Source organism: Stegodyphus dumicola, chromosome 2, assembly GCF_044657685.1.
Source record: "Stegodyphus dumicola isolate Sdum_Otavi_A_Nest chromosome 2, ASM4465768v1".
Lineage (NCBI taxonomy): Eukaryota > Metazoa > Arthropoda > Arachnida > Araneae > Eresidae > Stegodyphus > Stegodyphus dumicola.
The window spans coordinates 117,231,093-117,249,372 of NC_140769.1; the positions used below are offsets into that span (position 1 = coordinate 117,231,093).

Sequence of the window (18,280 nt, forward strand, 5' to 3'; positions counted from 1 at the left end):
TTTTACAATAAGTACAAAACAAGTCTTTACGAGCACTAATAAGAACAGAGTTATCTGTATTTGGTTTAGAATACTTATTTTCATTTTTATAATTAAACATAAGAGATTCACAATCAATAAGTCTACTTGTAACAAAATCTAAACTCAAATTATTGCTTGGCTGATTCTCTAGAGATGCCTTAATATTTTCATATTCCTTTGGCTAAGACATTAAAATGTAAATAATAATATCAAAGTCACTTACTTCAGAGCCAGAGACGCGTAGACTACTCACCAGGTTCATTATGCTGTCAATATGCTGTCTCATTGACACATCCTTGGATTTCCTTATGGTAGCTAGACGCTTACGCGTTAAAATTTGACTCACTGCACCTTTAGCGCTATACGTAGCTTGTAGTTTCTTACATATTTTACATGCAGTGTCTTCACGTTGAAGAGAAGCAATAACATTATCACTTAGAAGCGCAAGTATTAAGGCATAAGCCTTTTTTGATTTCAAAACATCTGCAACTCTGTCCGCAACTGCTTCTGTTTCCAAAAACGTATCCAATTCCCTTGCCGTAAATACTGCTCGAACTCTTCGACACCAAACAGTAAAGTTATTAACACCGTCAAATGGTGCTACACCAAAGGCTTCCCTTTCACCTCCGGAAAAAGCCATCATTCACGAAACACCAAATCAAAATCACGCGAACGATAAATTATTACACTGAAGATTCAATTAGGGAAAATATCAGCGAATTCTAACTTTTGAAGGAACCACGCTCTGCTGTTAAACATAGAAAATGCCGTGGTTCGCAAAGCAAATATTTATTACCGAGATATGCAGAGATACACGCAGAGTTACATGCAAGCAGAAATAAGTAAGTACAAACACTAGCAGAATAATACAAGCAACGATAAGATCCGATCCGATCCGAACAAGTATGGCTATAGTAGTAGTATATAGAACAAGTATGGCTATAGTAGTAACAAGTAGTAGCGCGCGGAGCGCGCTGTTTCCAGCTCATGAGGAGAGCCAGTAGGCACATGACGGTAGGAAGTCTGACGTGGTAGGAGTTAAGAGAATGAGGTGAGGCAGAAGGGGGGCGAGCAAGATCGTGGCCTTTCTCGAAGGCCACGGCAAGATGCCGCAAGCCTAGGAATTAGGCCAGACAAGAAGACGCGCCGCAGACGGAGCTGTGCAAGGTAAGTTCATGAGGATAATGCTTACTGTTTATATGTAATAATTATTATGATATCTGAAAATTTCATATGACTATAACTTTTTCCTTTTATATATATATATAATTTTAGTGTATAGTACAAATATCTCTACAGAGTACTAAAAAAACTTAAAAGTAACTTGCACCAGAATTCTCTGATGGCCCTAGCAATGAATTCCTCAAAATAGAGAAACATTTACGTATACGTTTTCTCAGTTTAAGTAAGCAAATTTATATGAGTACTGTTGCTTTACTAACTATCTGTAACTTTATTTTCACTGATATCTACCCAAGCAGAATAAAAAACACAGCTAATATTATATACTATGTGCCTCGAAGAGAAAAAAAAAAAAAAAAAAACTTTAAAGACGAAGAGATTTCATACTCACCAGAAGGCATCTGAATGAGTTTGCTAGTAGTTAGTTCTAGGATTTCATTTTGTATGTCATCAAAATTCTTATCCTTAACATTTTTTCCAAAATCATTTCTGTAAGTATTTGAAGGATGATAATCATCAATCAGATATTACTTTTAATGCATGCATGTCAAATTCATATCATATTTGATACATACTTTAAACAATTAAAATCTGCTTGCATAGATGACAAAAGCATTTCAATTATATTCATATAAGGTGCATTGATCGAAAAAGGGTCTTTCTTAGACAGGAATAACTTCAGTGCACATCTCGTAGTGCAAGCCATATCTCTTACATTATTGGTTATTGCAGCAAATCCATCATCAGTGAGATATAAAACAGCAGCTGACAGAAGAACCTAATAATAAATATAAAACTAAATACAATACCTAATAATCATTTCATAAATCATATCAATTATTTATAAATACATATGGTCAATTCATATTAAAATGACTTTCTAGAGACTAAAGAAAAAGGATACTACGCTGCTCAAAACAATTTGGAACATTACGCTTTTACATATAAATTACAGATGAGGAACAGTTTTGTTAGCAGAAATACGATTCATAAGTATTAAAAGCTACGAGAAAAAAAATTACACACATTAGAAGGAATAATTAAAATATATTCTTTTCTTTTTTTAGGGAAAAAGAATAAGTCTTAATACATATTATAAAAATGAACAAGAAAACAAAAGCAGTTTTTCCAAATAAAAATGATTTCTAAAAGGAAGTATGGTTCACCCTGACTGAAAGCAATATTGCACACCTGTGAGGTATAGAATCAATGAGGTTGTCGAGAAGGGACTGGAGTTTCAGCAGCTGAACTCTTCGAGTTGATAAAAGACCAGTAACCCTTCTCTCTGGAATACCTCAAATATGTTCAGTTGGGTTCATGCTGGCCGCTCCTGAAGGAATCCTACATCGCAACAGACAAGCACGATGCGGCTTGGCATTATCACCTATGAGAATGAAATCATCTCCGATTGCTGCAACATCAGGGACCACAGAACATCCGAACATATCAGTGGCACAGCTAGAGTTTTTCCCACCGAAGGTGATCCATATGTCGCCCCTCTCAATGCACAACAAAAAATCAAATCTATAAACTGACAAAACAACATACCGGGAATTGAAACAAAATTCTAATTCAAATATTTTAAAAAGCTATACTGCTTGCTTATCTGTAGCAAAACTGTTGGTGAAATTCTACAAGTTTGTTTCATAATTCCAATTGCTCTTCTCAAGACGGAACAGAATTTATTAAATAAAGTATACTCATTTTTACGTCTTAGGTGCTTCTTAATCTATTAATGTCTAGAAAATCGCTTTTCACAATAAATAATTCAGAAACTGTGAGAAAACTTAAGGTAGAATCAGCAACATCTGGTATTTTATTTTTCGGACTGTATTTTACAATATGTTGTAGAAGTTCAAATCGACTGCCCTTCCACCTCTCGGCTTGGTCTTTCTAAGCAGTAATAGAAATAAAGCTCTGAAGTATTTCTCTCTCAGCGAGGAGTTCTTCCTTATTTATGCCATTTAAATCATAATTTAATTGTTATTCAAATTTTCCATTCATTCATTCCATTTTCCATTGTTATTCAATTTTCCATTAATGAAGTTTCAATAAAGTAAGAAAGGAATGGCAAGAAAAAGAAGCTTTTAAAAGTTTAAGGGTCAGCAGTCATCGCTTGCAGAGCAAAAGTAGTTAATAGAGTTATTTTTATTAACTTCTGAAATACATCATTTAGATTATTGATTATCCCTTCCCAAAAATAAAACATCTTTAATTTTTTCCCTATTTAAAAGAATATGCAGATTCTTGTTTCACTTAGAGAACTGTTTTTTAATTATCTCTGGCCATTTGCATTTTGAGCTCAATATTAAGAGCCTTTTACTGAAAAGTTTTGCTTTCGTTAAAACTTTTCACGGCAGCCTGTGTATCAATATTTGCCACTTAATCTATTAATATTAGAGACCATTCCCTAAGCTGGGGGGATATTTTATCTTTAGTGACATTAAATTTAAATATTGCTCTATTCAATTCGTATACCACCCCTGAGTTTTCAAGAAAAGTTATCCTAAATTTTAAAATAAAATGTCTCTGCCAATTTTTGTCATATGGGCATTACACCTTTTTGTATTTTATTTTTTCTAGTGAATATAATACTTTCTTAAATATTAGGACCAGGAAAATGTATTAAAAGTAATATTTTGTAATTTTTACAAACCTGATTTCCTTTTTAATTTGGAAATGCAGGTTGGTCATAAAAAAAACTTCGCTGTTATATGAACACCTAACGGCCTATCCGTTCAAATGACTGAAATGAAATTTTAGATATTCTTATTTGAAGGTACATGCTTAAGATTGTGATGATTTAAAATAGAGCGCTCATAATCATAGCTGCTATGAAGAAATTTTTTAGTTGGCAACACCTGATTTGCTCCTGTGCATACTGCTTTAGCGCAGTAAAAGACCATAAATGGCATTGGAATGATTCACATATGATGAAAATTTACGGCATAAAACATTTGCAAAGAAAAGCATTGTAAAGAACACAAGAGAGGAAAGGGAAATTTTTTTTATTGGAATTGCAAGTTTTCAGCATGACCACCTACGCAGACAATAATACATTGCATGAAGGAGATTGTTGGCAACATTAATGAACCCAACATCACAGGAGGAATCTGCATAACTTCACATTTTACAATATCTTTCAATACTGACAAATCTCGTGGATTTGATGTATACACTTCAGATTTCGGATAACCCCAGACACAGAAATCTATTGAAGTGAGGTTAGGGGATCGCAATGGCTATGAAACTGCAAAATTACAGAAGGTAAATCTACAAACTGCAGTTGCAGCACTTGGTGAACCCATGTGGCGATGTTGGAGGAGCACCATCTTGCATCCATACAATGTCATTAATAAAATTTTGCTGCTGCAATCCTGAAATTAGGTAATTCTGCAATACTGTTGTATATCGAGCACTTATGATGGGGTATAATTTTATACCCGTAGAAATGACCTCTTTGAAGAAGTATGGACTGAGGATAATAATAATAATATTGGTTAAACGTGTTCCGCCATACAACACTGCATGGACCGGTCCCAACTGAAAGACCCCCATATTTAGGCAGGGGGTAGATCACCGCTCATAAACTACCAAGAGGAAAAATGTATGTTTATCATGCTACCGCCCCAGGTTTGGGCACAGCCCTTTGAGTCATAAGATGAGTTTCACTCGTCAGGCGGGCCGGACTGCATCCTAAATTAATAAACTGACTGACGTGGGGCAGCAGTCCGAGAGCAAACATAAAAGTTCTCTATGACCACTGTTACCTCCTAGGTACGCGGGGTCACCACTCCTGGTTCCCAGGATTCACAGCGGCAGGGAGCATGCACACCTGGAGATTTGACTGGTCGTTAATTGCATCTACCAGTACTAAGAGGGCTTTCGCTAACCTACCTGACTGGGCCAAGGTACCTCCCAACCAGGCATGTGGAACCTCCAGGCTCATGATTTTATGCCCCGTGGAAAAGCCGAGACTGCCTAGGTAGAGATCCTAGCCAGTAGCTTCACGGGTTTTCCTGCGTCGACACTCGGGGGCGGGAGAGAGCTGGAATTGATAAGGAAACATCCACAGAAGAGAGCGTAGATGCTTGAGGACTGTGGTTTTTCAGTATATCCTAACTGCGGGTAACACTTCTTGCAGTATACAACGGTCTTGCAGTAACATAATATGCAGTTTTAGAACTTCAACAGAAACACATGGCCATCCAGATCGTGGTCTATCACATGTGCATTCAGTTTCTTCAACTTTTTTGGCTAAATCACATACATTTTTAAAGAATATGAGTTTTGTCTTATGATTTGGTCGATAGATTCGCACTGCTTCGGCTGCATTTCCCTTTTCAGATAAAACAGTTTTATCAATTCACCTCATTATTTCCCTGTAAGTGTCATCTTGTTAGCATGACTAAACACTTGACTGAAGAGACACTTTTCCCATGCTCCTTATTAAAGGTTTTCCACAAGCAATGCTTTGTCGTGTTCTGTAATTAGTGCTTCTACTGTCTATCCCTATGAATTATGCCAAGTGGATCAATTCACCTCCTCTGTGTGTTGTCATTGGTACTTTCACAATGCTCTCCTTTTCAAATGTTTTATGCCAGCAATTTTTATCATGTATATATATATATATATATATATCGTTCCTAAGCCATTTATGGTTTTAAGTGTACTGTTCAATTTGCGCAGGAAAAAAGTGGGTGTTGCCATTCAAAAATACCAAATTTTTTCCCCTGTAACCATAACGTGCGAGTTCTATTGTTTTAAATCATCCCAATCTCGACTGCATATTTTTAAGTAACAATATCTGAAATTTCATTTCGAATGTTTGGGCGGCTAGATTGCTAAGGGTTCACATATATCAGGGAAGTTTTTCTAAAACCACCCTGTATTTGCATTACTTAAAATGTTTCTATAATTGGAAATCATATACATAATGTCTAACAGTTGTAAAAATAAAGGCCAAGTAAGCACTTTTGTGAAGTGATGGATATTGGGGCAAAATGGTCTTATGATGTATCGATTAGATTAATGTATTAAGCCAAATCAACTAGGACATTGTGCTATGAGAGATGCCTTTGTGGAGGATGCTATATTTTATGGGAAACTGGCTAATTACATATGGGAAAAATATGAAAATGCCCATGCAGACAGCTTTTTGGCAGAGATCTGAACCAGGGTCTACCAATTAATATTTAGCGGTATAGCCACTCAGGTCTTTTTAAGTTTAAAAATCATATTAAAATTTGCCTTTCACCACATCTCTGCATATACATTATGATGTTATCCTCCAGTTTCCCAAAGGTTCTTCTGAAATTATTATGTTTCCTTTGTACTCAACAAAAATAAATTTTTTGGTTAAAATTAATTAAAAAAACATTATTACAAAGATTTTTTTTATAGCAAGAATAAAATTGATAGTTTGTTTCAAATAGAATTTATTGCAATCAGTCTTTGGAACTATACTTTTTTCTCTGGGTGCATACAGATCAATAAAAGATTTAAGATAAGATACATACTGATATAATATAAATACTAATATAAACTCTTATAAGCATGCAGATAAGTAAAAGATTTAAAGATAAGCATCATGATATTCAAGCGTCATATTACAGTTGTGCATTTCAATTAATGCACAACTGTGATGAATTATTAGCAAATATGAATTATTAGCAATGAGTTATTAGCAAATATCATACAGGTTTGTAATTTTTATTATAAAAACATATTCAGTTTCTAAAAATAAATATTTAGTTTGAAAATAATTAATAAATATGATGATTTATGAACTTCTTCAAAAAAACCAAAAAACACCGATAGTATAAAATAACTAACAGCAAATAAACATATAATTAAGTATAAGCCTATAAGAGTTTATATTATTTTTACAAATAGCTATTTTAATTTGTTAGCCTTTTCTGCCTCTCCTTGCTTCCCTTGTGTTTCCTCGCCAGGATGTAAATGAGTATATTTAAACTAAAGTAATAAAAAGTTTAGATAGAGCATGTTTTTGTAATTGAATACGCACGCTATTATTTCTAATAGTGTGTAATCTTGAACCACTAGCTTACCTTTAAATTTAGTTTATGCTGTTTAGAGCAGTGTTTCCCAACCTTTTTTGTGCTATGCCCCACCTAACCCTCTCTAAAAGTTTTAAGCTCCCCTAGCATATACATAATTTTTAATATTACATAATTTTTTATTATATATTAAAAATACATAATTTTAATATATTTAATTTTCACAAAAGAAACTTGAATCATTCAAGTTTTTAGCTTCAAGTTTATCATTTACTTTTTTAGCTATCATTCAAGTTTCTTAGGAAGAAATGACTACGAAATTTTGTGAGCAAACACAGTAAGTGAACTTTCAAAACATGGAGAACTGAAATTCAAGAAAAAACTCATTTTAGTGAAAGTTTTTTATTTTAAGTATTAGTAATTTTTATTATTTAAATTTAACGAGCTCCTTGCGCTTGATACTTGCTGCAAAGAAATTTTATGTCAGATTCCAATTTAGATAACTTGAGTCTCAAATCTCCCGGTTTCATTATATCCAACCGATTTCTTTCTTTCTTTTTTTTAGCACCAAATAATTTATAGCATTAATCTGCATTCAGCAAAATATGAAGATGGAAACGGTACCAATAGTTCTCTTGCAAATTTTGTTGCATTTGGATATCTGATTCTGGTTTCCTCACAAAGCTATGTCATCGCTCCTTTTATATTAAATAAAGTTTTAATTGACTCATCATTTTGCATTTCTGCGAGTTCTTCTTTTTACTGCATATTTGAAATATCAGCCAAATCCACTAGCATTGGCTGCATCATCCAAGTTGGAAAATCAATTTGTTTTAAGTTACAAAATCTTTTAAATCAGCCGATAAAATTTTCAGATGATCGACAATAACAAGTATAGCGGTATCAATAACAAGTACAGCGGTAGTCACGTCACATTTTTGGAGCCAATAAGACTTTTCAAAATTTTTGTGGTAAATAGTATATGCCTGACATAATTCAACAAAGATAATGAAACCAAATATCTTCCTTTTGCATCATAAGTTTTATTTGCTCCTTGAAGTTGTTTATTTAATACATTTAATTTTTCAAAGATATCGGCTAAATAACTCACAATTGCCTTGTTATCATCCGTTAACGGATTTTTCATTTCAGGTTCGTCGCTTAAAAAATAACTAAGAGTATCAAATAGTTCCATAAATCTTTTCAAGCAGTTCCCTTTCGGCAGCCTTCTTACTTCAGTGTGAAGTACAAGTCCCATATAGTCTTCATTTTGTTCCTCATAAAATAATTTATGAAGAGACGTTCACATTTGGCCCTAACTTTAATAGCATTGATAAACTTTATAACTGAATTTAGTACTTCATTTAGAACAGGCGAATTGTTTTTAGCTACCGGGTTTTCTCTATGAATAACACAATGCACAAGATTTTCTGGATTCTTATCTTTTATCAATTTTAAGAACCCTTTTTCTTATTCCGTGCTTTATTTTATTTTTCAACCATCATATTAGGAGCACCATCTGCAGTATAAGATGTATTATATTTTTTATTGGTATATTTTTTATATCTAAGTAATTTTTTAGCTTACTTATAAATATATTTGGAGGTAGTGGTGCTTTCTAATAATTTACAGAACATTTCTTCGGCAAAATCCCCTTTATGAATTTATCTTACAAAAGTTACAAGTACAGCCTCACTGTCTCTCAAAGTTGGTTCATCCATTTGCGCCGAAAATTTTCTTGTTTTCAGCTTTTCAACAAGTTGTGTTTCAATATCCTCACTCATTTAATCTTTCTTCTGCAAACGGTATTGTTTTTAGTGGCATAGCTTTAACGTCTTTGTCATCTTTTTCTAGAAAAGTTTTAAATGCTGATATTGATGGTTTGATTAAATTCTCCCGTATAGTACGGCTTTTCCCAGATTAAGCGATGAGTAATGAAATTTGATAAATAGCCTCAAGAGAACGATTAACAGTTGCATTATGAGCAGTAAATAGACACTTTAATATTACTCTTTTTTCAAAAATTTTCCTTAAAGTGTGAAAATAATTCAAATCTGAATTAATATCAGCATTATGTTTCGCCTTCAAATGTGCCTCAAGACGACCTAGTTTCATTGATTTGTTGGTCAGGCATTATTGGCATAAAAGGACAAAAGTTGACCGTTTATGGACCGGGTATGAAACCAAATTTTAAATATGCCTCCGAATACCGACGAACGTTTTTTCTTGCTTGCACCCCTCGTTTCACTAAGGCCTGAGAGAAATAATTATAAAATCAATATAAACAAAGCTGAAAGCAGCTACTGTTGCCATTCAAGGAAAGAATAATATACCGGTTTCCATTCCTACAGTAAAAAATAAAATAAATTTGTTGGCTGAAATGTGCGAGAAACGTCTGGAAAGCATAATGTGTCAGTTATTTAAATGCCTTTAAAAGCATTTAAATGTCCATGTCTACAGATGATTCTTTATAAAATATTTAAAATGCAACGCAATTTAAAAACTTTTTTACATGTAAATAACTTACATTTATCTTTATTTTGGGGAATAAAAAATGAAATTTCGAAAAATTTTGACTTCATGAAGAAACATATTTAGAACGTCCTTTGTCCCTATTGAACGTCCTTTGTCCCCTTAAACTCTGGATGAGTCCATTCTCGAATTGCCCCCCTTAATAGTCGCATTGCCCCCTTGTGGGACGTGGGCCCCACGTTGGGAAACACGGGTTTAGAGGATGGTGGAATTTATAAGCACGGTGCCGTCTGTAAATAACTGAGTTCAATAAAAGAGGCTTTCGATGTGCTATTCATCTTTTTACTCTTAGTGATGAGTCTCTACGCAGATTTTCAAGTAGGTCTTGTTGTGTTGTTGTCCTGTCCATATTACATGGAAGAATGGTTGCCACAGTGTAGTCCAAGGAGAGGTTGGACTTCTATTGTCACCCAATATTGAGGGATAGCACCCCAGGGGATAGGTCAGAAGGTCTCCCACTCCTCTCCACCAAACCACATGAGAGACCTTTCGGCTCGCCGCATGTTTAGAATGCCCCCATGCTGCATGGACACTATACATTTACAAACATCCATGTCTTCTCCGGGATTCGAACCCTGACCCTTCGGTATTGCAGTAGGCTCCCCTAACCACTGTACTGTCTGAGTAACTCAAGCAGGTCTAGTAGCAGTTTATATTACCCAAGAAGACTAGATCTTACATTGGCACCCGAAATAAATCCCAAACAATGGCCTGGGATAAGCCCACCTTCTCGATGGCCCAATATCGCAGAATCCATTGGTTCCAATAAACCCAATGGACGGGTTTGATTTGCTAGAGGATACAATGCGGACCTCCATGAAACCCACAGTGACTTTTAATGGTAGGATATTGGTCACCAGCTTTTTGGAACAGCTGTACAACCACTTTTTACCGTCCCCGGTCACAGAAGCTCAAAGAATAACAATAGCTACCACCACTCTACCAGAACAGGCTTTAAGCTGGTATACAAAGGGGCAGGTAAATGTTTATTAGGAGGAATAGGCAGTGAGAAGTACACATTTGAAATATTTAAAACCGCCCATTCCCAGTGCTCAAAGATAGAGCAAAGCTAGAAGCCGAATTATTTAGTAAGTAGCAAAGGAAGATCGAAGAACTAACCAAGTTTATTTTAAGAAAAATTCAAATTATTAATTTATTATATGGAAAAGGCCTAACAACGAAGTGATTCAGATTATTTTGCCCCGACTATTGCCCCAAATGAAAAGCCCCAGCACTTTGGAACAGTTGTTTCAGCTGGTGGTCAAATTTGAAAGCAGTAGGGCGGTCGAAAGTACACGTACGGCAGATTATGGCCACAGATCGGACGGACCGTTTCGTAGGCTGATAGAGGAAAAAAAAGCAAAGATTTAGGAGTAGGAAAGACTCTAGAAATAAAAATAAAATTTTCGGCGATCACCAGAGTAAGGGAGGAGAAGCAGCAGTTAAACTAATCTTGGATACCGATGGAATGAGGATACAGTTACTCCACATGTATAGAAGTCCTTCTAAAATAGCCCACCAGCGGCCGAGCGGTAAAGTCGCTGAACACTGGTAGTTCGGTCCGAGGTTCGAGTCCCGCGAACGGGCTGACTGCATGGGCGTTTTCGTGGTTTTCCCCATGTGTAACGTGTATACGAGCCAGTTTCCCTTAGAAAGTCCTCTACGAAGGCATCCCTCCTCTTAGGCAGATAGCCCTCGAGGCTTTGCCATAATCACACACACACACACACACCTTCTAAAATACGATTACATACAGTGGTTATAAAAAATTTCTCCTTACCGGTTATTCAGGTTTTCCTAAATAAAAAGAGGTCCTGTTAGACACAGGGACGCAAGCAAATTTCCTTTCTGAGAAATTTTTTCATAAAAATTAAAAAAGATAACGACTATTTAGTGTAGCAAATATGAAAGTTATGCCGCATAAGGCAAACTTTTAAAGGAAGAGCCACGTTAAATGCTCAAGCTAAAAATGAGACTCAAAATTTTTTTCATTGTTACAAATTTAGAGGCTATTATTTATTTTCTCTTCCATCTTCTTTTTTTTTATTAGTTAATTTAGAGGCTATTATTTATTCATTATTATATTTCTATTTTATTGCTATTTAGAGGCATTTATTTTGGGCATGGACTTCTTCAAGGCGAAAGGAGCACAAATAAATTTCCAGAATGCAAGCCAAGCAGTAGGAAGTAGGGCAACTACCTGTCTTGAAGTATGAAAATCAAACACAAGAAGAAACTAGAAGGTCTGGTAAGAAATTTTAATGTTATTTTCTGATAAACCGGGCATAACCTAAATAGCGCAACATTAAACTGAATTGAGGGAAAAACAGCCCCTGTATAGCAACACAGTGGCTAATCGCACCGACGGTGCGAATAGCTAAGATGCTATTCACACCACCTACGTTCGCGCATGCGCACAATAAGCCCAAGTACCAAAATTCCACGCCGATTTCCGTAAGGCAGGCGGTAGCGAGAGCGAAGTTTGTTAACCGTAACTCAGCAATAGAAAGAGCTGTTAATAGTTCACCAGCAAGAGAATAATTTGCAAGTAATAAATATCAGTTACACAGACGAGGTCAATCTATATACAAAATAATGTTCAGGAAATGATTAGATAAAATAGGGATTTAATGATGGTTCTAATTGCAAGCTAGGACGTGTGATTAGTTAAAAAATCTTTAATGTATTGACAAAAAGGCTACAGAAATTACTTAAATTCTTTTATTTAATAGAGTAATTTTTATGCAAACTTAGACCCTAGTCTTATAGCATAGGACTGTCAGAATTTATTCTTCAATAAGAAAACTTACTGTACATTGTAATATTCTTATATATTAATCACTTTTTCAGTATCGACACATGATTATAGGTTCAAATGCCATATTTCGAAAAGAAGTTTTTTATGAAATAAAACCTCGTAAAATCTGATAAATCATTTGTGTGTGCAAATTTTTAAATCTAAATCTCTTACATTAATTTATTTCTGTCTTTTAAATTGCATCCCATTATTTATTTTAATTTATTAATGTGTTTGTACTAATATTTCAAACTTCTCTGAAATATGTTTTCCGTCCTGAAAATGCCAAGTATTTCCATAAAAAAAATAAACACGCATACAAAATTGTTAATAACCAGTATTATATGATTAATTATTCATTTAATAGTTGATTTAATTGCATATAACTTATTTCATGTCTAAATTTTCTACACAGAAATTCTCTGTCTAATTTTTATTATCTTTTCTCAGATGAAAATTTTCAAAGGGGAATGAATTAAAGTCTTGATTGTGCAAAACACATCTTTTAAGCTAAATGTATTCTAAGAAGTACAAAAAATGTAAACAAGATTTGGTCCCTCCCAAAATCAATCATTTAAATTATTCCAACCGTTCAGGAAAACGATAAACATTGCGAACACAAAAATCTGCCCTTTTTTATATATACTTTAATAAAAGGAAATGTGTTCCTTTTTTATATTTATAGTATAAGAAAAGGAACCTATTTTCCTTTCTAATCTTTTAAAAGTCGCCAACGCTTAAAAAATGATAAACTAACGCCAAGGTAAGTAGCCCGCCTTTTGAAAAAAAAAAAAAAAAAAAAAAAAGATTCATTACAACACTTTTTGTGTACGTAGAATCCGTTCTTTTCGATTGGGTTCAAATGACGGACCCGACAACTCAGTGCGCAAGCGTGGTTAATGTTGATGCGAATAGCTCAAGCGGCTAATCGCACCGCTGGTGCGAATAGCATCGGCCGTATAGCAAAGCGTTATCAGTACGATAAAGTTAAAGAAGATGTAAATAAGCAACATACTGAAGAAATGTTAAAAAATAAAATAATTATAGCCATAAGCAGTCCGTATGCTAGTCCGGTAGTGTTATGCCGCAAAAAGAATAATCTGCCCCGACAGACTTCAAAGTTTGGCGATTTCCTATTGATTATAGGAAGCTAAATAGTTAAATGAAATATCCCGTTTAGCCACTCTCTATAATCGAAGAAATCATAAGGAAAATAAAATCAACTAAATACAAGACCATGTTAGATCTTACCTCGGGTATTTTCAAATAGCTGTGAACCATGAGTATGTTTCAAAAACTGCATTCATAAAAAATCAGGCACTTATGCTTTTTGGCTTGTGCGGAGTTCCGGCGACCTTTCAAAGAACCATGGACATAATTTTAAGACCTGTCCTCGGGAAATCTACTTTTATTTATCTCAATGATATAATAGTGACTAGTGAAAATATCAATGACCATATTAAAGATTTAAACGAAGTTTTTACATTTTTAAGAGAAGCAGGTTTAAAGGTGAATGCGTCCAAATACAAATCCGCCTCAAAACAGCTAAGGTATCTAAGGTATTTAGGCTATAAATTTCTCAGAGGGATATACAAACTGAAATTCTGAGAAATTGCACTAAAAACTACCCGCCGCCAAACACAGAGAAGAAATTAGCCTCATTTTTTGGCATGTGTTTTTACTATTAAAAAAAAAAAAAAAAAAGAAAAGAAAAAAGAAAAAAAAAAAGAAAGTTTTATCGGTCAGCTGAGGCTAATACTTTGTTTGAGAAATTAAAAACTGTGTTAATACAAGTGCCAGTACTAAAATTTTCTGAAGAAGATGGAAAATCTTGAAATATCAGCAGAATCCTGAGATTACGCTGTTTTGATGCAGAGGGATCAGCGCGTCTCCTATTTTAGTAAAACTCTCAACCAAGCACAGAGGAATCACACAGCCACACAGTGCAAAATGTTGGCTGTGCTTGTTTTGTATTAGCTGAGAAACATTTGGCGACAGAGGAGAATCTTGTCTAATAGCGCATGCGCCATCAGAATTGGCGCTGAAATATATTCTGTGAGAAACTTGGATCTGTGTGGTACATTCGAAGTTGCGATGCATGTTACGCTGTAAGAAAGAAACCTAGCGCCAGAGAGTCGCTATGGAAAATAAATGTATTGAAAATTAGAGCGTGTTATTTCTGTGTAATGCGTGTGGTGTTATTTTATTGTGATATATAGCTATCGATGGGAATTAGAATTAAGTCAATTCAGTGCTTTTAGCGGTGCAGAAATTTAAAAGTGTATTTCGGTAAGGCACCAGTGACAATCTATTCTGATCATGCTATTGTGGGTCGGTTATACTCCAGAAGAAACTTATCCTCAAGATTCATTAGATGGGATTTAAAATTACAAGAATACAATTTAATAATTAAACATACACCCAGGAAAGATAATGTTGTGGCCGATGCTTTATTATGAATAAAATTAGAGGAAGAACGAATCAATAGACTGATTCATAATAACAATAAAACATTTAATTACAACAGTTATAACATAAAGACTATACATTAAATTAATATTGGTGATATTTGAACCGGAGGAAAAATCCGACTGACCACGGCGATGACAAAGCATGAAGTGTGTGCGAGTGTGACCCAAAAAATCTTTGTTACGGTTACAGTTAGAGATTCGGGCACACGGTTAGCAAATAAAAGAACAAGTTCATTTAGTGCTGCCACACTATCATTGCTGAATTGCACACTAATCCAGAATTTAGACATATAAAAGACCCGGAGAACTCTTAACATCCAGATATAGTGGCCATTAGAAATAGAGCAGGAAATTGAGGCAGTTGATGAACTCGTTTTATTCAAAGCAAGAAATGAGAATAATGAATTAATGCCAGTCAGCTAGCAAAGTTGATTTTGAAAACATGAAGCTGTCATGCAAGATTATTTAAGCTGATCAATTTGTTTTGATTCAGTTTTAAAAATATTACCAGAATGAATGTACAGGTGATAAACATGTCTGTTTCTGTAAAATATTATAAGATTAAAAAAAAACTGATGAACTTGTAAATTATATATTTACTGAAATGAACCACTATGTAACAGAAAGTGTGCATTAATTCAAGGACAAACATTCATAGACTTAACATTCAACAGGATAATACTGCAATTGAATTTTTTCAGTATTCATATTCATTTCAGTATTCAAGCGTTCTGTTACCCTTCATGTATATAATGCTTATTAAAAATTAAATTTAAAGCAGTAAAGGGATGAAAATTAAAAAAATAATAGATTCCTTAATTTTTCAAAAAAATTATCATTAATGTTTTTTAATAATTATTTATTTTCTAATATTATCCTTTGATTATTACACAGCATAAATAGTACTTGTTAAAAATTCAATTTAAGGCAAAATTCTGCTAAAATTCATGAAGTGCAAAAATATAACTATTGAATAAGAATGCTAGACTGCTACTTTATAAAAGGGTTGCAATCCAATATTTTATATCAATAATTTATTATAATTTAAAAAAAAGGATTTTGTACAAACTTTTATTTAAAATGGATAGGATAATTAATGTGCTAAAACAAGAAAAATAATTTATCATATATAGATATTATTATATTTATACAAAATCCTTGCATTGATATATTCAATTCATTTAAATGGCTAAATATGTCTGCTATGTAGGCCAGCCTCAGCATTGCATCATTACTCTCAAAATCGTTTACTAAATAACAGTTTTGATTAGTTTGATTGAGATTTTATCACGCAATTCAAAAACTATGTTAAGCATGCGACCGTTAGATAACCATCGTATTTCGGTGTGATATAGGAGCACGGTATGATCAGCACCGATTTCTTTGCAAATGTACGAAAAATGCGATGATTAAGCGCTCGCCTTCGGATGTATTTTACTACATTTACTGCTGGAGTTAGATGTTGTTTTAAACTTTCTGGCAATGCTTTCGACGCAAGTGCATGACGATGCAACATGCAATGTGTTATTATAACTTCCGGTAATTCTCTTTTCATGTGTGGAAAAAATCCTCAATTTTTGCCTAACATTGCTGGTGCTCCATCAGTGCATATTGAGCCAATCACATTCATTGGTAATTGATATTTAATAAAAAAATCTTTGATGCGATTGAAAACATCAATTCCTCTCGTATTCACCTCCAGGGCCTCACAAAATAGAAATTCTTCTATTACCTCTTTTTCCTTCCCATACCTGACAAATACCAAAAGTTGGCTACAATTATCAACATCAGTTGACTCATCCAGTTGCATGCTTTTTTTTAGTGGACTGATTTTTATGTCTTCTATTACTTGCATTAAAATATCTTCACTGAGATCTTGCATTCGCGATCGTATAATATCATTCGATAATGGAATCCGTTGGATTTTTTTATGTGCTTCCGAATCTAAAACTGTTTTAGCAATAATTAAAGCAGAAGGTTTAATCAACTCTTCAGCGATCTTGTGAGTTCCCCCCCCCTTTTTTTTTTTTTTTTGCACATAAATATGCCACTTGATATGCGCTTCTAATAAAGGTTTTTGAATTGCTGGTCCGCACAATTTTAGGATATTTCCACTGGTATCAAACCGAGCCTTCTTTGAGTTCAAGCTGTTTATGCTATGCGCTTTTTCGCCACCATGCAGATTGTTGAAATGCTCTAATAACTTTGATGGTTTGAGATTGCTGTTTGAAAATATCTTGGAACACAAGATTCATTGCATTCGTTGCGTGCCATCGTTTTCGGTTGTGCAGGTAAATCCATAACCGGCATACTTATCGTTCCACTGTCGTTTTTTTTTTTTTTTTTTTTTTTTTTTTTTTTTTTTTTTTTGACATAGTGGAGTGCACTATAATCGATTTAATTATATAGAAATAATGTAATATAATATATATAATGTTCTTATGTTTGTAATATCACTGACTCCTATTCGGCTTGAACGAGCAATAAAGAATGTATTAGTCTCAAGAGGTTTCTGGACAAGTCAGAATACACAATACACATGTCGCAGACACAATAGTTGACTCAACTTGACTCAACCTAACACAGGCGCAGTAGATGCAGATACAAATTTGTGAATCCGTAGATTCCATTGGAGTAGCACATATTGAACTCAGCGCATGCGCAAGCTAGGATAACGTTCTCCGCTTGTATTCCCACAAAATGTTTTTTCTTTTCTCCGTCATCTAGCTGCCTGTTCGCGATTGTTTGTAGAGTTTCATGCCTTTTCGTAGCGTAGTGTGTACGCCCATCGGCACCGGCTCTTTCCTGTGTCTTTTGCCGATAAGTGAGCTAGGTGCTACCAATTTTTATGAGCTTCAATATTGGTGACACTATTGCAGATTTCAAATATTTTATTATAAGAAATTTAATAAATGATATTTATAATTTTTATGGTTAGGTAGGGGCTTCTCCCGCACCCCCATCCCCGATTAAGAACCACTGCTTTAAACTATATGATATATTATTTTTTCTCCTTTTAGTGCATTAATAATCAAACCCATTTTAAATAAAAGTTTATTGCATTAAAACTTTTTTTAACTCTATTTTATTTTCTGTTTTTTAATCTTATTTACAGGTTCTCAATTATGAAATTTTTAATCATTATCAAAATATAATCAATATGTAATAAGAAAATTTTGAAAGAAAGAAAAATAACTAGGTGACTTTAGAGAATTAAGAAATTGCTTTAGATAATCAGTTTCAGAAATTGGATGTAA

General features: G+C 34.1%; 1 protein-coding gene across 1 annotated transcript in view; it reads right to left on the reverse strand.

Annotated features, from left to right (window-relative positions):
• LOC118187664 (uncharacterized) overlaps positions 1-18,280 on the reverse strand; it is a 132,064-nt gene that overhangs the window by 52,747 nt on the left and 61,037 nt on the right. Inside the window, 2 exon segments of the mRNA XM_085811078.1 lie at positions 1,595-1,692; positions 1,779-1,981. Coding sequence (XP_085667204.1) covers positions 1,595-1,692; positions 1,779-1,981 — 301 coding nt within the window.